Raw genomic sequence first — 20,049 nt, 5'->3', positions numbered from 1 at the left:
GTTCAGATTCACTGTCAGCATGGTGAATAACTTCATATAGAATATATCTGACCGGTGCAGTTGGGGACCACGTGGAGCACTGAAGTCCCGCTGACAGGTTTCCCATCAGGTGTGGAGCACCAGCAGTAACCGGTCTGGTTGTGACACTGCACGGGCAGGAAGTGACCGTCAGGGTGGCACTCTGGTACAAAGACAGCTGCTACAGGGCTAACATGGCCGGCACTGCTGTGAGCGCCGGTCTCCAGGGCATGAGCCCGGGCCTGCTGGCATTTAGACTGAGCTGGATCTGGAATTTAAAGGAAATCAAGACATCAGTATCCTTTACCTTCTTAATGACAGGAGTGTGTGAAGTGTAAAGGGCTTTTTATTGGAAACACAGATGCTTAAACTCTGCAGATATCTCAACACCTAGAAGTGATTAATGCAATGCTGTTCACTTAAAGTAATTATGCAAATTAACTTATTGTATTTTAAAAGCAGGTGCACACAAAATACTCTTAATTGACTTCTGTGGGTTTAAAGTGTCAGATCTTTTGGATTCAGGTCCAACAGATGGTGGTTGATGTTTGTTGGTGTTTGTGACGACACCTGAGCAGTGATGTAGTGCTGCGTTGCATTTAACTATGAAAAATACAAATTAATAGAACTTTGTACAACTACTTTTTGTTTTTTTAAAGGTCTACAAAGTGATTTAAGGCAGAAATAACAGAACTAAAAGACAAAGAACAACAACAGATGAAGTGCTGTGGTGTAAAAGGTGAAGAAGGAGACTTCAGGTAAAGCTTAGAGAATCAAACAGATGATGAATGACATCCTAAACAGATGAAAGAAGTGCAGTAACTTCAGTGTTATCTTTAAGATACACCGAGCTTCACACATGAATTATAAATGATGTGTGATTGTGTGTTTTGCATTTATATTCTTAATAATGTGTATTTTTTTTATGTTAAAAAGCCTGATTCAAGTATAAAAACAACTTCCCTCTGCAGGAAATGAAGTGAATCAACATGTAAGAAGTATTACATGTTTATGCATGCATGCATATATATATGTAAATGTATGCATATGAAAGTATTTATAGATAAACATGCAGAGATACATATTCATAGGATTGTTCTTTTCCTGTTGTTTACTACAACATGTGCTCTCACCTCCAGGCACACACTGAGATTCATGCAGTCATCAGTGAACACTCTCACTCCTCAAACTGATCAAGAGATCATTCATTAACTTCAGCTTTATAAACTATATTCATTTATTATTCTTTTTTTGTCTCTGCTCTTGTTGCAGCTTTGGTCATGTATCATCCTCCTGCATCACCCTGCATGCTGTCTTCTTTCATTCATCCTTCTCTCTAATGACTTTTCTTACACTTAAAAGAAACAGTCATTAAAGAAGCAAAGTTATGGCAACTTAAAGTTATGGCACTACATTAAGGAGTGATGATGATGCATTTGTGCTGGTGTACCTGAGCAGTGTGTGCGTGGAGCGAGGCGGAGCTGTGTGTTGATGCACTGAGCTCTCTGGAAGGCACACAGAGATTTATACAGCCTGCCGTTACTCCCACACACAGCTCTGTGGCGCCCCCTCTGGCAGTCCAGGACACAACCCCGAGGCCACATGTTCTCTGTGATGAGGAAGGGCTGCAAACACACAAACATGCAGAGAAGTTACTTCATGACAGCATGAATCCAGATGATTATAACACCTTCAGGTCATTAGATCCCCCAAGTAACTCCTGCAAAGAGTGTGAATGTGAGATGCACAGGATATGAGAGTATGATCACAAAGAGAGAACTCATGCTCCTCTCTGCAGCCCACCAGTCGACAGACTGACGTGTATCAGTCAAACGTCTGACAGGGCTCCAATAAAAGTGTCCAAACTCTGCAGGTGGAAGAAGAGATACAGGGAGAGGCGTTTTATAGCCGGTGCATGGCTGTCTGCCTGAGGAGAATAAATTAGCTGCTACCTTGTCGAGCTTTCAATGTCACGGCTGAAAAACGAGGGGAGAGAACGAGAGGGAGAATAAACGAGGAGAAAGTCACAGGAGTCAACACATCCGACAAAACATGCAAACATTTCAGGATGACTGAGCGGAGAAGTTGTGGAGAAGAGAGTCTTTCTTCCTCTGCTAATTGACGGCTTTGGTTTATCTGACTGAATGAAAGAACCTCGGTAATTGAGGTGAGGACGGCGGCGAGGAGAAGGAGGAGGAGGAGGAGGAGGAGGAGGAGGAGGAGGAGGAGGACGAGGAGGAGGAGGAGAGCGGCTGGCTCTGTGTCTGACAAGACGACTTCCACACAAACTATTCCTCAAATTAAACACATAACTGTAAAATGAGTGAAAATATTTTGAAGTCACTTTGTTGAAATTGCTCAGCAGCCAATAAAAACACGTGTCCTCCCCTTAAAGGTTTACGCTCCCTCGTTCTGAACCAACAGACTTTATACTTAAACTATTTCCTCTTTATGATCCCTCCAACTTCAGCATGTTTTATGAGTCAGAAAGTTGAAACTCAAACATCGCCATTGATGAGGAGAAATAAAGTTCAGAGGATTAACGCCTGCAGCAGCTGGAACACGACGTTTATTGGACCACAGGTAGAATATAAAGAGAGTGAAACTTCACCTGAAGAGGTTTTTAAAGGTCATGGGGGAAATTATTTTAGATTTGAAGGAAAGAAAGGTTTGATAACTTTCATGCTTTTATGTTACTGCAGGAAAACTTTGATGATACTTTGGTGGTTTGGTCTTTCTGACACACACTACCAGTCAAAAGTTTGGACTCACCTTCTCATTCAATGGTTTTTATTTATTCTAATTATTTCCAACATTGTAGATTAAAACTGAAGACATCAAAACTATGAAATAATCTGGTTTTACCATAATCTGGATTACAACAGGAGTCAAATAGAGCTATCCATTGTGTGCTACCCCTACCTCTGAACAACACAACTGATGGTCTCAAACACATTAAGAAGGCAAGTCATTCTACAAATGAACTCTTGACAAGGCTCATGTTAATTAGAAACCATTCCAGGAGACCACTTCATGAAGCAGACTGAGAGAAACCATTCCAGGAGACCACTTCATGAATTATTAAACATAACGGTGTTTGATGACAAATTTTCTTAATGATAAGAAGGAAATTTAAAAACATCTTAAAACCACCAAGAAAAAGGACGGATGAATTTTCCCCACATCGTGATTTCTAAGAAGTCTAAAAATAAACCGTCTGTTCTCGTCTCAAACTTCCTCAGCCTTTAAAGAGTTTTGGCACTGCTGACACTTTGACACTTCTCACTGTGAAACCATAAAAACCAAACCTGTCAAAAGAGAGCACCTGGAGGAGGAACATTTAAGAGAAATGATTGAAGAAAGGAGGAGGAGGAGGAGGAGGGGAGAAAAACTGGAACACTGCATCCAAAATAAAGTCTAAAATCTGAAGCCACAAATGTTCTGTCCAGATTCTCTGTGAGCCAAACGTGCAGGTCGACTTTGACCTCGGCTGACAGAGAGAAAACAGGGTTTTAAATGTTTCCACAGATTTCAACCAACCTATGAAAACATGCAGTAGATCTCTGCATGTCAGGGTGTCAGTATGACCATTTAAACCTCTCATAATAACACATTTAACTCAATTAATCAAAAGTAATGACCTATCAAGTTAGTGCACATGTTAGAGTGTGACAGGAGGAAGTACAAAAGGACAGACAGAAGGTATGAAGGAGGGAGTAAAGTAATAGGAGGTGAATGTAGAAAGACAATGGAGGAGAAGGAAAGAAGGTAATGGCAGTCAAATGTGACTAACATGAAGAGAGGATGGCAGAGAGAGAAAAATAAAAGAGAAGAGGACAAAACACAGAACTTTAGGAGGAAACAGGAAACTCACGTCATAGATTTTGGGAAGCAAGAAGGAATAGATGAAAGGAAGGGACACTAGAAGGATGGAGGGATGAAACACAGACAGAGAAAAGGAAAGGGTGAGGTATACAGAAACAGCAAATGTGGGAGGGAATCAAAGATAAGAGAAAGGATCAGAGGAAAGAAAAACAAGGAGACAAATGGAAGAATGAAGGAATGGAAGGAGGTTGTGGATTAGGTTTAGTGTCCTCACACATCTGTAGACTGGATCATCAGTACGTTTCTCTTTAAAGACATGAACCGCCCTCCTACTTATGTTTCTGCCCCTTTATCTTTGAGCCAGAGTCACCAAAATCTACCTATTATGGAGGATTATAAAAACAGGATTCGGGTTCATTGACCTGACCATTGCTTATCTGCCTTCTTGGTCATGACATCTTTATCTCAACAGAGATATTCCCAGCAGAGTTAACGGGGAGTCTGTTGGAAGTCTCTGTGAATTATAAGAAAAGGGAGACTAAAGTGGAGGTGAAAGAGGGACGGGGGGGATTAGTGTGGGTCCAGGAGCCCAGGTGCAAAGTGTTGGGCAGACTGGGTTTCTTGTCCGTCAGCTAAAACTACAGCAAGCACAGAGTCCTCAGTGTTAAAACAATTACCGCCTGTGTTTTTGGACCTATAAAACTTCAGCCATACCATGAGTGTGTGAACGTGTGTGTGTGAAAGAGAGAGAGAGAGGAGGCAGGAAGTGAGCGAGCAGCAAAAAGAAGGCGAGAACAAGTCGCCACTGTCTCCTCACACCTCACACGTTCCAGATACCGGCGACACAAAAACTCATCTCAGCGCTTTGTGAAACCCGGCGCTCGGTCTGGAGACTGATGCTGCTGAAAGGTCTGCTGACACCCAGAGAGGGACTTTAAGCTGCTGAGAGGTCTGCTGACACCCAGAGAGGGACTTAAAGTCTGAATAAACGCCCGAGCTGTTAAACAGGAGCTCTCACAGGAGTCACACAGCCGCGTGTGAACGCAGCTTTTTCTCTCACCTCCGTTAATCTGAACAGTTTGTGTTCAGCTGACCGTGGTCACACACCGTCAACACACACGCAGGCATGATGACATGTTTAATGTGTCAGGTGAGTCAGAGGAGTGTGTGTGTGTGTGTATAAACATCACTTTCACACTCCATTCAGCTCTGATGGTTTAGGCTGTGGTTGATGACAGACGCACAAACACTCATTTACTCTCCTGATGGAGAGTCAGAGAAATATTCCTGCAGGTGAACAGAGCGAGTCTGTGCGTCTTTGTTTACATGAAGAGGCAGACTAAATGTTTTCTCAATTAAATACCAATAACATGCTCTTTACATCCACTGATGGTATTTCAGGGACATTCAGACATTACATATTACACTGATAAGTTTTTGAAAGTACATTAGAAAGATTCAACACTGAGCTGGTGTGACAGAGCGAGCACATCATGTCTTTACAGGGTTTTAATAATAATAATAATAATAATAATAATAATAATAATACATTTTATTTAAAGGCGCCTTTCTCGGCACTCAAGGACACCGCACAGATATATATATATACATACACGAATTTACATTAAAGGAAAGAAAATCAGAGTCAAAAATGAAAACAATATAAACTAACACATGGTAAGAAAAAATAGAAACAATAACAAGATGACAGAGCAATTGGAGTCAGAAGGAGTAGGCGGTTTTGAACAGCTATGTTTTGAGTTGTGATTTGAAATGGGGGGAAAGAATCTGTGTTTCTGAGTTGAGGTGGCGATGAGTTCCAGAGACGGGGAGCAGAGCGGCTGAATGCTCGGCTCCCCATAGTGGTGAGACGGGCGGAGGGGACAGACAGGTGTATGGAGGAAGAGGATCTGAGGGAGCGGGAGGGAGTGGGAACATGGAGGAGGTCGGACAGATATGGGGGGGCGAGGTTGTGGATGGTCTTGAATGTTAACAGGAGGACTTTGAACTGAATACGGAACTGAACAGGGAGCCAGTGGAGCTGTTGGAGGACAGGAGTGATGTGGTGGATGGAGGGGGTTCGGGTAGTGATCCGGGCAGCTGAATTCTGGACCAGTTGGAGTTTATGGAGGGATTTGTGAGGGAGGCCGAAGAGGAGAGAGTTGCAGTAGTCCAGACGGGAAGTGACAAGGCTGTGGACAAGGATGGCGGCTGTGTGGGGGGTGAGGGAGGGGCGAAGACGATTGATGTTACGAAGATGGAAGTAGGCGGTCCGGGTGATGTTATTGATGTGTGATTGAAAGGATCATGTGTTTTATTAAAGGTCGACTTGGAAACCGGCAAAGAGGTCGATGTCAGGCGATTTTTGAAAGTAAACTGAAGACTTTTTTAACTTGAGTAATTTCTGTTTAGCCCTGGACTGCATTATTACCTTCATTACCATTGTTTTAGCATATTTTTTTATTCTATCATGTTTTGCTTTTATTCTGGTATTTATCAGATTTATCTTATTGATTTTATTTCAATGGTTTTATTTTATTTTTTGGGATGTATCTTATTTTACTTGATTGATTTTATTCTCCTTTTATTCTATTTTTCTGGTATTTATCTTATAGCATCATGCTAACAGAGCTAACACCGCACACGAACGCCACATTGGAAGGATTTGACCTGCTGTGGGCGGACAGGATACAGGAGAGCAAGACTGAACTAACTGGGGAAGAAGGCCAGCTCAGTCCTGGACCCTGTGGAGGTGGTGGCTGACAGGAGAATTATGGCCAAGCTGTCGTCTCTGATGGACATTTCTTTTCTATATATATTCTTGTTGAAGTTCTTGTTCTGTACACCTTCTTGTTTGCTGCTGTAACTCCATGGATTTCCCCGTTGTGGGACGAATAAAGGAGTATCTTATCTTATCTAATCTTACATAACTTGATTGATTTTATTATAATGATTTTATTTCATTTTTGAATGTTTCATTTCACTTTCCTCTATCTTGTTTAAGCCGTGTATCCTTTTACCTGTTGTTTTCTGTGTCTTGTTTTTGTTGTGAAGCACTTAAAAACACAAATAAACACTCATGCTATCAATATAAATGCTGCAAATCAAAAGCAAAGAGTATATCACTAACAGCTGCACAATTCAAATGGAGGCACAATATTTTAAAATGCATCTTATTTTGTCTCAGACTCTAAACACCAACTTTTGTAACATTTAACTCCACATCACTGATCTCATTGGCTCCTGAAGTAATTTTGCAAGCTAGGACACGAATGCTTTCTCTTGCATTTGTACTTTTTGAGCATTAATGTTTGCATACAGGTAAGCTAATGACAGCTTTAAGACTTGACCTCACTGCACAGATTTAGTGTTGGTGTCTTTGTTATGCTCACTGCTGAAGTAGACTTGAATGTGTGTCTCAAGACTATTAATGGTTTAACTGATGAACCCTGAAGAGTGATTTCTTCAGGTATGCATGCACATGTTACCAAACAAAGCTTCCACCTGGATTCCCAGTGGATGCTGGCCTTTATTCTACCCTGATGTGGATCACTGATGAGAGGTATCAGACAGCTGGGAGGGAGTCTAGATCTACTTCTTTTAAAATGTCCATCTCGTCGTGTGTATGTTATATTTGCAGCTCTTACTAATATTTTGATGCCATATTGTTTATTAAACCAACATACCTCTCCTCTTTTATTAACCCTTCCTTTGCTGTGGTCACTTTAGAGATCACAGTGTGTCTCCTTACTTCATTTGATCCTTTCTGCAGCTTCTCACAGTCCGCTGTGATATTTGTCTTGTATAAGTCTGCCTTTAAAATATATTAAAGGATCACTGTGAAGCTTTTTATAAGACTTCTCACTTTCTCCCTCTAACACACACCTGTCTGTTTCCCCAGAGAGGCAGGTTAAATATTTGCCTGGCAGCCGTGTGTGTGGGTTTATGGTTTGGTCCTCGCTGGCTGGTGTTACCCTGCTGTCCTCCGGGGAGCTCACGCACACACACGCCAGACATCTTCTTAGTTAAACATGAACATTAAACCCTTTATCCAGAATATCAATATTGTCTTTGGTGCTGCCAGAGTGACCAAAATAATACGGCGCAGTTAGCTGCACGTTGTGTGTGGAGCTGTGTTTAAAGTCAGTTTAACTTTTAAAAGGCCAAAAGGGATAAAAGCTGGGTATTTGGAGCAGCTGTGGCGGAGCTGTTAGTGGCCTTGGGTTCTGAATAGAGGGCCAGTTATATAGATTAAAATAAAAATCTCACACTTACCCGCTAACAAGGTGAGGGATTGTTTTTGTTATCCGGGCAGGCTAACACTTTAGGTGTAGTGTGGACATTAAACTCTTTGTCCTGTTTCTGCAGCTGCAGGCAGATCTCAAAGTGAAGGAGCTGACTTTGACTTTTACTACATTTAATGTGTTTGGGTTAGAGGAGCTACTGGTCTTTAAGAAGCAGTTATTTTAAGCATGTTATCTTATGCTTTTACTATTTTTATTTGAAGGGCAGCATGATTTAAATTGACCTGTTACTCACATATTTACAGCTTTGAGGTGTAAAGCTTTAAGATAACTTCATTTTAGGTGAAATAAAAGATGAGGTATTTGGAGAAACAACAGATATTTCAGGTAAAGGTTACAGGGCATGTTCAATCTCACAGTAGGACACTGGCAAATAAAATATAGCTTCTGCAAATAGTTCAAATCCCTTTAAAAAAAAGAGAGGCATGTGCACTAGTGGATTGTCATCAAAGCTTTGCATTAAGCCCAAAGATAACTACAGGTCAGGAACCCTGGGAAGTAGTCTCAGTAAAACATACAGTTTCAAAAGTACTCTGCAGAGTAGCACCAAGTCCTAACTGACTTGGTGCCCTAGGCAAGATTTCAACTGGTGCCCCTTGTATTGTAACAAACTCCACCAACAATCACATCACATTTACACTTTAATACAACTAACATTCAGCTTTATGTCACTTTTATATCAAACCATAAAATGTAAACTGAATAAACTAAGATGCAGCAAATTGCTTGCTTTAATAATTAAAATCTGGATACCACCAAACTTTCACTCTCTGGTTCAAGCTTCAGGTGAGTAGTCTATTTTTAGATCACGACCCCACATCTGTGTCTTGTGACACCCATGGGGGCCCCGACCCACAGTTTGGGAACCCCTGCCCTACAGGAAGTATTTACTGACACTTTAAATCGTGTATTTAAAAACAGAATCAGTCTACACACCTGTCAGGTTAATGAACACGTGGGTTTGCCTCAGCTAAACCTTTACGCATGTTCTTTTAAGCACCTTTTACGCATGCGTAAATGATACTTTAATCATTAAAACCTGGCCACACTGTGTCTGTTTCCAGTTTACAAACTTTTAAATGACTTGAGTCTTTGAACATGAAACTCAGCAGACATGAGCATAACTTCACCAAACTGTCAGACTCTCTGGTTCAGACTACAGGTTAGTAGTCCTGGTTCTTACCGGGGTTCTTACCGGGGTCCTGTCGGCCTCCACAGACTCTGAGAGCAGGAAGACGAGCAGCGCGCGGCAGGTGAAGGTGAGCGCGAGCATCATAGTAGCCGTCCAGGTGAGGAAGAGGAGGAGGAGCGGCCGCGCGCCTGCTGCTCCTTGTTGTTCTGAGGTTTCAAAGCGTCGATGCCGCGCAGCCAGTCTGTGGTTATAGATGATGATGATGATGATGATGAAGAGGAGGAAGAGTAAACTCCAGGCTGCAGGTTATGACCGTTATGACCATAGACTGTATAAACAGGTTATGACCTCGGCGTCTCTTCTCGGGGTGTCACCGCTCTGCGCATGTCTGTGTTCTGTGGTCTCGAGCTGCTCAAAGGTGGGACAGCAGCGCGCGCAGTGTTTGTGTTCCAGGAGCACGAGACACGAGACCCTCTGGTTTCCTAAAGGTACTGCCCATTTCCGGTCCTCGTGCTTACAAATGTGGGTCTGGGTGGTGAAACCAAAGTGTCTACTCCTCTCTGTTAATTTAACATCATCTGTTTAAAACCTTTAAATATTAAATATTAAGAATTAATTTGCTCTAAATATTAATTTGATAACTTGAAGTTAAAGTTTGATTACATTAGAAAGAGCAGGACTTGATGAAGACCTGAGGGCTGCACAGTGTAAACATTCTTAAAAGAAAAATCAAGACCTAACTTTTTAGTTTCATTCATTCTTATAACAGTTTTATTTATTTACTTATTTATTTATTATCTAGTTCAAATTTGAGTCACTTTTATTCTATTTTATTTATTTATGTACTTATTTATTTTATCTTTTGTATAGCATCTTATTTTTTTTTAATGGTTTAATATTTTAGTGTTTTATTATCTTAGACATTTATTTTATTTTGGGGAGTTTAATTTCCTGACTTCTTTATTTATTTATTTTTATTGTTTTATTATTATTGTTGCATATCTTGTGTTCTTAACTTTAGGTTTGTGGGGTGGGTTTGGGGTTGGGATTAGGATGGGTGGTCTTGTTTGTATCTTTTTCTTAATTTATTCTATTTTAAGTTGTTTTTATGTACAGCACTGTGTTACAATGTCATTGTATGAAAAAGGCTTTATAAAAAAAGTCTGATTTATTGATGAATAAGTCCTCACACCTTATAAAAAACATTTTTTATCTGGTTATTTTTTTTAGATAAGCTGAAATCTGTAAACTTTAAATCTTTGAGTCAAAGCTATAAAGGAATCTTGTATTACCAAACTTTAAGCTGTATATCTAGACTACTTTAACGACGCTCAACATGTTCTTAATCCTACAGAGATAAGAAAGAAAGACATGAAGACCAGCAGATATTTTGTAAGGAAACTTTTTATGTGTGCTTTGTGAAACTCACTTATCATTAGAGACAGAAGGCGTTGCAGTTTCCAGTACAGCAGATAAGGTTTGATATTAAAGAGTACAAAAAAAGGAAAATCACAATTCCAGAGTTCGTTTCTCTCCAACCTCGCAGGGAAAAAAAGAGAAAGAAAAAAGAAACAAGCTTTTGGTCCAAGTCTTTTCTTCTCAGTTCCTTCCCTGTCTGTTCCTCCCTCTGTCTCCCCCTCCTCACCCTCTAACAGCCCACAAACACTGCAGAAACCTGATATCCTCTGTTTAATTTAGACAGGAGACCTCCTCAGATTGATGCCCACAGCTTCCCCAAGAACTCAGATATTGAACACATCATGATTGCATAGTTTTTTTTTTTTACATAACAATTTTCCTTTTTGATATTTTTTATTTGCACATATGGAATGTTTACATACAGACCCCTCCCTGATCTTTCCCCTCCCTCTTTCCTCAGTAAATTTTCTTTCCCTTTTCTTCAGAGATAAATGAGGGGGTGGAGGGGCGGGGGAGAGAAGGAAGGGAGGGAGAGAGTTGGAGAGTGAGGTAGGGAGAAAGTTAAGACAGAGAGAGAGAGAGGGACAGGGCTGTAGAAACCAACAGGCACGTTTATCTTCGTCACTTTTCCAGAGGTCACATCAGGAGCTCCCTATAAATCCAGGAAGACCTTTCATTCGGCCAATCAAAATCATCCATGACACTGATATACTGTATTTCTATAAGTGTGTGCAGTTTCTGGAATATAAAACTTGCCTAAATCTGATTTTTTACACTCTAGACTATCATATAAATGTTTATGTTTTGTATTTAAATAAGCACCTGACGCCCAATGCAGAAGGAAACGTTTCACAGAGGTAAATATTTGTGATCATAATGCCTGTCATGGGATTTATACAGAGGAAGGTATACTATCTTTGACTTCATGGCCAACAGCTTTTTGTTAAGGTGAATTTTTTTTAATTTCTACATGAGAAATAAAACTCAAAACAACGTCTGGAAGCTCAAACCTATCCACTGTAGAAACTGCGAAGTGTGTCACTATTTTTCTGTTTTCTCCTTTATTTATTTTACTAATAAATGTCTCTACTTTGCTCTACTGGAAAGCCTGGGTTGATCATTTCCAACACCTGGGACCGTGTGTGTGTGTCGTTCTTCGCACTGAGAAAAAAAAAAAGTATGTACAGCGCCGAGCCCCGCCCCCCTCCCGCCCACACCTACCACCGACCCCGTCCCCACCACACCTACCTGCTTCAGAAAACAAAAGGAATAAACAAAGACAGGAGGAGGAAAAGAGCTGAGGTTAGACAGGTCACCTTATCCAGCAACATGGGAATTATGGGTAAATATGTCATTTTATCTCTGGTTGGTCAACACCCCTCCCTCCCTCCCTCCCTCCCTCCCGACATCCTGACCCCTGACCCGCAGCATAAATCTCTCTAGATTCTAATACACAAACCTCGCCAGTCGCCACGTCAAACCCCACGCTGCCCCGCCCCGCTGCACGCCCTCAACCCCACCTGGCAAGAAGAAAAAATTATAATAAAATAAACAGAAATTAGCATAAGTATCAGATTAGCTTGTGCCCCTCCCCCCTCCCCGGTTCTAACCCCCGTCCTTCCCCTGTTGACCCCATGAAGGCAGACAGGGTGAAGCTAAGGACCCGCACTACAGACGTCTGTCCCCCTCGTCCCACAGCTGCCCCTGGAGAAGCCCGTTCGTATAAACCTTTGTGAAAAATTGACCTTAATCCCTCCAGCTGAAAACATCCTGCAGAGCCAAAACCAAACTACAGTCCAATCCACATCTCAGAGTCGGAAACATGTCTGATGATCTCTAAACCGGCACACACGCAGGGGCACCTCACAACCACTCAAATTCTTCCAAACGTTCCATTCCTGGCGTCTCCTCTGCGCACAGAAAGACCCTCTCCCTCCCCTCCCAACTTCCTCTTCTCCCTCCCTCCCTTGTCTGTCCAGCCCTCCTCTTCCTCTTCCTCCTCTACAGGTCGCTCTCTCCATACAGGGCGGTGGAGAAGGACATGTAGTCCAGGGCTCCGGGGACAGCGTCGGGCCCGGTGTAGGGCGCCATGCGGGCGATGCAGTACTCTGCCTGGTCGGGCGGGAGCTCCCTCCTCAGCTCATCGGCCGTGATGAAGTTCTGGAGGAGACAGAGAGTATGATGAGTGATGTTCAAACTACAGAACACAAAGTGAGGGGAACAAAACTACACCTGCAGAGAATCATTTCAAAGCACCAAAATAAAAACATGATACCAAGTGAGTCCTGCAGGGTGACGACAGGAAGGTGCTGTGCATGCAATAAGAGCATCTGACAGAACCAGAGATCATGATTGTTCCTTCATGAGATGAGTCTAGTTTTGTTTTTGGGAAGAGCAGATCTCTGCAAAGAGTTTCACTCCTGGTTTAAAGCTTGAATTATAATCTCTGGAGGGTAACTTTGAGACTAGTTTGTCAAATGCACAGCCTGCAAATGCTGCTGCTGCATCGCTCTATGAAATCAATCAAGCTTTATCTATATAGCAACTTTCATACAAATCAAATGCAACCCAAAGTGCTTCACAGCGATTAAAAACAAGAAGCAGAAATAAAATAATGGCAAGAAATATTAAAAAATAAAAATTGATTTTAAAACAGAGTCTAATGGACACTGACAACAATAAAATATGTGTAATTAAAATAAGTTTAAGTGTCAAATTAATATTAAGAATATAAATAGTTAAAATAATTAAATTTAAAAAGGGTAAGGATAAGAGTTGAAAATAAAATTAAGGCTAAAAATGTCAATAAAACTGAATAGATAAATCAAAAAATAAAAAATAAAAATAAAATAAGATAAACGGTTAAAATAAATAAAAGAATAAAGCAACTTTTAAATCAATATAACAGTAAAAAGTAAGTAATACAATTGTAAAACCCTACATAAAAGCCAGATTGAATAAATATGTTTTCTGAAGAGATTTAACTGACGACACATTACTCAGAGTAATAAAAAGTGGGATTAAATATTTTTTGAAGCTCTGTATAGACAAACTTAGCTCTGCTTCACGTAAACACACACACACCTTATCAGCAGCCAGGATCTTAAAGGAGGCGATGACTTGGTCTGCGGTGTCCGTGTCGGTTGTTTCCCTCGACATGTAGTCGATGAAGGCCTGGAAGGTCACCGCACCGCTGCCGTTAGGGTCGACTATGCCCATGATGCGAGCAAACTCAGTGTCGCCCTATCAAACAAATAAAAACAGGTTAACCCAGAAGAGACAGCGCTGTGGATCCACACACACACACACACACAGAGACATTCAGTGAGAGAGTGAAACATCAGGACTACCAGGAAGTGGACAGAGCCACAGGAGAGGTTACTTTGTGATGGTGGTCCCAATGTTTTACATTTCACACTTCACATGCAGATACAAACACGACATGATCACTAGCTAAATCAAAGGATCAGATGAGGGGACAGAGAGAGCGTTATTAGGATGGGGTGTTTGAAAAATGACATTTTCCTTCAGTCAGTAAAGAAGAAGTTCAGCAAGCTTAAAAGTTACAACATAATAAAGATAAGCAGCAAGAGAGAGAGAGAGAGAGAGAGAGAGAGAGAGAGGGCAGGGTGTCTGCAGGTGTCACGAGGTTTGGTTTGAACATTTTCAAAACATGTGCCAACATTTACTTTGGGAGAAATCCAGAAAACAGATTTGTTATTCATCGACCTTTTGCACAAAATAAATCCTTCCTTATTCTGGCAGATTCTCTCGTTTAGAGAGAGTCCAGATTTTTTATTGAATGTTTAGATAAAGACGGGAGAATTCTGGTTTCAAAGAACTGTGCTTATAAATCCAGTCCTGATCATGTGGGGGGAAATGTTGTCTAAACTTTATCTCATGCCAGTGATTTGAGGCTTTGAATTCAGCAAAGTGCATTCAATTTGGACCCGTTTAGACCCGTTTGGATCAGTTTGGACCCGTTTGGACCCGTTTGGACCTGCAGGCACCCTGTGACAGCGTCATGCCAGCAGCAGTACCAGGCTGTTTCCTGTAGAAATGAGTAGAGCCCGGAAATCATCTCCGACCATCTGTCCTGAACGCTTCTGTGGACCGTCACAGCACAGCAAAGACCGGGGGGAGGAGGGAGGTGAAGTGACGTGAAGAGTGGAGTCAGAGAGACAAGTGGCAAGAGAGGAAGAGGAGGAGGAGATGAAAAGACAAGGGAGTGAGAGACAGAAACACAGATATAAAAAAAGATGTAGACTTTGAGTGAGTGATGAAAAGAGATCAAAAGTTAACAGCGACAGTCTCAGAGTGGAGTGACCCTGACAGACAGACCAGGGGCGAGGTCTGATCAGAGAGTGAGAGGGAGCCAGGTCGAGCAGAAGCAGCACAGAGCAACAGAGACCCCCGGTGGACAAACAGGGACGCAACATCTCTGCCCTTCATGCCGATGGACGGACACTTCACCGACCCTGAGCGGGGGTCAACCGGAGCCTCAGAGCAGGAGAGCGAGCAAACCACCGAGCAGATCTTTGAACTTCTTTTAAAGGAAACATATATGAATTCAAAAACCTAAAAACAGCAGGAAGTGTTGATGCAATGCTCTGTAAGAGAGCAACACAGCTTTTTCCAAATAAAGAATTTAGAATTTGGTGTTTTTGTTGAAGCACACTCTTTAGAAATGAAAAAGTGTTGCTCAAGTTTGTTTTACTGGTGAACAAGTGATTAATTTTTAACAATGTGTTGAAGATAGAGTCAGAAATAAACACTGAACGAGAAGTTATTCTGTTTTAAACTTTATAAAAAAGATTCAAATTCAAGATAAAGGTTTGAAAAGAGAGGGATTAAACCAGGGGTGTCCAAACTTTTCTCAAAGAGGGCCACATTTGATGTTGTCAGAATACCTCAGGGCCAGAGGCTCCTACTGAGACTTAGGAATCATAAAAGTTATGAAATCTTTATTCAATAACTATTATTTAAAATTTTTATCTCAATAAATCAGTAACTAGGTAGTCCTCAGTTCTTCACAAGTAAACATGATCAAACTTTATCTTCTTCTGGAGGAAAATGTTTTTCATCAGGGTCGGCAATGTGGGAAAAATATTGTATCATTATTTTTCTATGACAGGATCATGATCTGGATTTCATCACACTTCTTTTTCATGTTGTTTTTAAGACTTTTCTGACCATCAGACACATTTTAAGAACTAAATAATTCTTGTTCTTCATTCTGAACATTTTTCATTCACCAAATTTTGCCTTTTCTGCACAATTTCATAATATTGCTCTTGTCTCGTGTCGTCTTCTGAGTCTTCTGAACTTTTAGTGACATTTTCACATCATGATAAAAAACATTAATTTGAAAACCTGTCACCTTTAAGAGTTCTTGCGTTTCCTCCTAATGATATTCTTGCAGAACATCCAGAGCTTTGGCTTTATAAAAGTAGTCCATGTGAAGCTTTTTGAGACGTCTCTGGATTGACTTTAGTTTTGTTTGTGAGCTTGAAAGAAACTGCAAATGTTTAAATAACACATTTTAAGATGGAAGCTTGGGGCCATTAATAAATGGACCTTGGGGCACGATTGGCCCCCGGGCCGTACTTTGGACATGCCTGGATTAAACTCTCCAGATAGAGCCCAGAATAAAGGGGCAATGACTGATTTATAACTTTAAGCTAGTTAAATATGAATAAATCACAGTCAGGCAGTGATCATATTTAAAGGTTTAAGACCCGACTGATCGTTCTGTTTCACTGACGGTGATTCTCCTCCGCTCTCCCACTCCGAGGTCCCCCAAACTCAAACACCTCTCCCTTCCTCCATCCTCTCCTGGAGCTCCTACCTGCTTGTCGTTCTCCACATCGTAGCCCAGACTGATCAAACAGGCTTTGAACTCCTCGGCCTGCAGGGCCCCGCTGTGGTCCTGAGATCAGCCAAACACCCAACGACAGAGCACCGCGTCATGAGGATGAACCAATCACAACACACGGGTGACAATGTGATCCACGGCATGCAGGGAGGAGGTGACGACATGACGGATGACAGAGAGACAAGACAACACAGACATTCATGGATGTTTAGAACATGTAAACATGCAGAACTCAATTACAAACAAACACATTTGAGTGATGTGTCACTTTTTCAATCACGTGTGTGTGTGTGTGTGTGGGAGAACACATCTCAAACACACAGATACAGTGTGAGGTCCTGTTTCATGATGTGATCACAGAATAAAGAAACAGATGTGTTTGTCCCCAGCAGACACACTGATGTGATAAAAAGACTTGAAGTGAGCACACAGGTGGATGGAGGAGGGAGCACAGTCACAGTGATGGTGGGAGAGTCCTGAGTGTCAGACAGCATGAATAAGTGACACACACACACACACACACACACGCTGTGAGGTGGTGAATGATGGAGGTGTCTGTCTCATCTTTAGAGTCATCACAACACAACAGCACACAGACGACTCGTGACATTTTGTGCTTTTCACACTAAAAGTGGAGACAGTGCAGGAATATCTTCAGGCTCATGAGGACTAAAAAACTCTCTGACACAGACTGCACCTCCAGCTCACTTCATCCTCTTTACCTCTAACTATCTTTATCTGGATCAGTCACGAGATTACCCCCTCACCTCTCCTCACTTTCCGCCCTCACAGCTGAAATGAATCCTCTCTGTCTGTGATGACACACTCTCACCTCAGCTCGATCCTAAACACACCACTTACTGTCTAAAATACCACAGAGAGTGTTTCCCCCCCCCCGTGTGCTCGCCAGAGTTAAACATCAGGATGAATACTCACACGTTTGGCTCCTCTCTCACCCCCTTGTGAGGTCTAAACATTTATTCAGTCGTGTTATACACTCATTTAGAAATGACTACATTCTAACATGAGACATAAAATGTTCAGAGGACTCTAAAAAATAACTAAACTGAATTATTCTTCTGAAAAAATAATGAATTTGAGACATTTACAGAAATGCAACAAGAAAACAAAAACTCTGCATGCAACAAATACACACATATATGTGTAGAGAGCTACAGGTGGTCCGGTTTGAGTATATTTTTGCATGTGTCTAAGTGTTCACAGGTATGAAATGCATCCTTCAGTATGAAACATGATGTGCAACTCTTCCCTATTAAATGTTATAAAAGAGCAAGAATGTGTGCAGTTTGCTTTATCATAAGAGTTAATGATTTAAAAGTGTTCTAATGTACTATGAAGGGAGGAATTCACTTTTAATTAAAGCTGCTGTGAGGAACTTTTAGCTTGTATCGATTCTGGCGCTCCCTTGTGGACTAAGTGATACCTCTTATCTCTTGTCCTGTACATGCAAAATAAGTGTCTTCAGACAATAACCTCATCCTGTTGTCTTTTCACATTTTGACTTATCTTACAATGTGATTATTTGCAATGAAAACAGCCAAAAAAGGATGTTTCTAAAGTGAGATTTCAATCATGTGGTCTGACACCGACCCCTTCAGAGCAGTTTTAGACATTAAAATGACAACAGAGAAGGTATCAGTGTTGTTGTGGATGGTCTTGTTTGCTTTTGAGGGTCATAAAGAGGCATCAGTATCAGTTTCAGTCTGTTTCTCAGCCAGTTAAAAACTCCTCATTGTGCCTTTAATCAAAATAACTTTTTAAAAGTAAAAAAAAATTATAATCAACTGTCCTGAAAGATGTAATGCCATTTGGTCACTTTTCATCAAATATGTAAAAACTTGAGTCCATCATGAAACTCTCTGTTTTGTTTTGTAATGTAAATATTCATGTTTCATTGTCAGGTCTACGAATGTAATGGAGAATTTTTTATTTTATGTATTAATAAAATTTTTGTTTACAATGTTTATTATGTAATTATTTGCTTCTTAAAGCTGCTGTGAGGAACTTTTGTTTTGTATTGATTCTGGCGCCCCCTTGTGGACAAAGTGATACCTCTTATCTCTTGTCCTAAACATGCAAAAGTAGTGTTTTCAACAAAAGCCTCATCCTGTTGTCTTTAACAGTCAACTTTATCAGGCAATGTGATTATTTCCCATGAAAGCAGTCAAATAAAGGCTGTTTCTGAAGCAAGATGTCCATCATCTGGTCTGACACCTACCCCCCCTCAGGGCGGTTTCAGGCATTAAAAATGACAACAGAGAAGGTGCCAGTGTTGCTGCTGATGGACTTGTTTGCTATTGAAGGTCATAAAGAGGCATCAGTATCATTTTCAGTCTGTTTCTCAGCCAGTTCAAAACTCCTCACAGGGCCTTTAATCTACAGATTATTCTTTTATTAGCTATTATTGTTACTGCATTTACTTTTATTATTATGATTGTTTTATTTTTGTTGTTTATTTATTTATTTATTTATTTTTTCATTCTTGTCACTCTTGTCTCTAGGTTTAAGGTGGGTGGGTAAATGCTGCTAAATAAAGCATAAAACAATTTATTTTATTAATAATAATAATAATAATAATAATAATAATAATAATAATAATAATAATAATAATAATAATAATAAGTGAAATAAAGAAGCGCTGAGCTCAGTGCTCGACCCCTGACCTTGTCGAAGTGGTTGAAGGAGGCGCGGTACTCGAAGAGCTGCTCCTGGCTGATGCCCTTGGCGTCTCGCGTCAGGATCTGGTTCTCCACCTCGTTGATGGTTCTAGCGATGGTGGTCAGAAGCTGCTCCCAGCCCACACGGAGGTGCTGCAGGGAGACAAAGATCAGGGCGAGGGGGGGAAAGAGTGGAGGAGAGAAGATGTGTCACTCAGTATCTCCAAAACATACGAAACAAAAGGTTCCTCCCATGTGGTCGTTGACTAAAAGATCATCGTGTGGTAAAACACTTGTTTGCTTTAGCTTCTGTCTCCTGGAACCAAAACATGAACGTTACTGTTAGAGAGGAAGCCAGCTGTTCTTATTCTGTGTTACAGGAAGACTGTGATGAATGAGAGGAGTAATTCATGGAGGTTTGAGTGTGCGTGCATGTGTTACCTCCATTGTGTAGGGGGTGTACTGGTTGTCGAAGATGAGGGCCTCCTGGATGTGCTGGTGGTATCCCTCCAGCGTGTTGATCTCAGGCATGTAGGACATGATGGTCTCCTGGTACTCCTTCAGGCTGGTCAGCTGGTCCTCCAGAGTGCCGTTCATCTCGATAGATATCCTGCCAATTTCCTGCCAACACAAACACGCTGAGTTTATCACCCTGATGGTCCTTCAAATGTGCAGCTGAGAGATTTCAGAAAAGATCTCCATCATCGCATGCAGCAGAGGAATCTTAGCCAAGGCTGGAGGACTCCTTCATGATGATATTTGACTCTTTATCTTGTGCTTGCATGTTTTATAAGATTT

At 41.2% G+C, this 20,049-nt stretch overlaps 2 protein-coding genes across 8 annotated transcripts in view; both read right to left on the bottom strand.

The window, feature by feature from the left end:
* The window catches only part of LOC117825946 (SPARC-related modular calcium-binding protein 1-like), a 32,290-nt gene extending 22,539 nt beyond the window's left edge, over nt 1-9,751 (bottom strand). For 2 of the 4 annotated variants that reach the window (XM_034701939.1, XM_034701938.1), the window contains exons 1-3: nt 9,322-9,751; nt 1,469-1,646; nt 53-286 (exon numbers count right to left, since the gene is read on the bottom strand). In XM_034701939.1, the coding sequence (XP_034557830.1) occupies nt 53-286; nt 1,469-1,646; nt 9,322-9,423 (514 nt within the window). In that variant the 5' untranslated portion in view covers nt 9,424-9,751. The remainder of the gene's footprint in view (nt 1-52; nt 287-1,468; nt 1,647-9,321) is intronic. The other 2 variants (XM_034701940.1, XM_034701941.1) reach the window with 2 other exon arrangements.
* A 914-nt stretch (nt 9,752-10,665) lies between these two features.
* The window catches only part of actn4 (actinin, alpha 4), a 73,929-nt gene continuing 64,545 nt past the window's right edge, over nt 10,666-20,049 (bottom strand). For 2 of the 4 annotated variants that reach the window (XM_034701008.1, XM_034701007.1), the window contains exons 18-23: nt 19,693-19,872; nt 19,258-19,404; nt 17,510-17,542; nt 16,547-16,627; nt 13,783-13,941; nt 12,288-12,858 (exon numbers count right to left, since the gene is read on the bottom strand). In XM_034701008.1, coding sequence (XP_034556899.1) covers nt 12,700-12,858; nt 13,783-13,941; nt 16,547-16,627; nt 17,510-17,542; nt 19,258-19,404; nt 19,693-19,872 — 759 coding nt within the window. In that variant the 3' untranslated portion in view covers nt 12,288-12,699. Of the gene's footprint in view, nt 12,859-13,782; nt 13,942-16,546; nt 16,628-17,509; nt 17,543-19,257; nt 19,405-19,692; nt 19,873-20,049 lie in introns of all 4 variants that reach the window. The other 2 variants (XM_034701010.1, XM_034701009.1) reach the window with 1 other exon arrangement.

Source organism: Notolabrus celidotus, chromosome 14 (genome assembly GCF_009762535.1).
Source record: "Notolabrus celidotus isolate fNotCel1 chromosome 14, fNotCel1.pri, whole genome shotgun sequence".
Lineage (NCBI taxonomy): Eukaryota > Metazoa > Chordata > Actinopteri > Labriformes > Labridae > Notolabrus > Notolabrus celidotus.
Note: the sequence above shows the minus strand (reverse complement) of the source record. Positions and strands in the feature narration are given on the sequence as shown.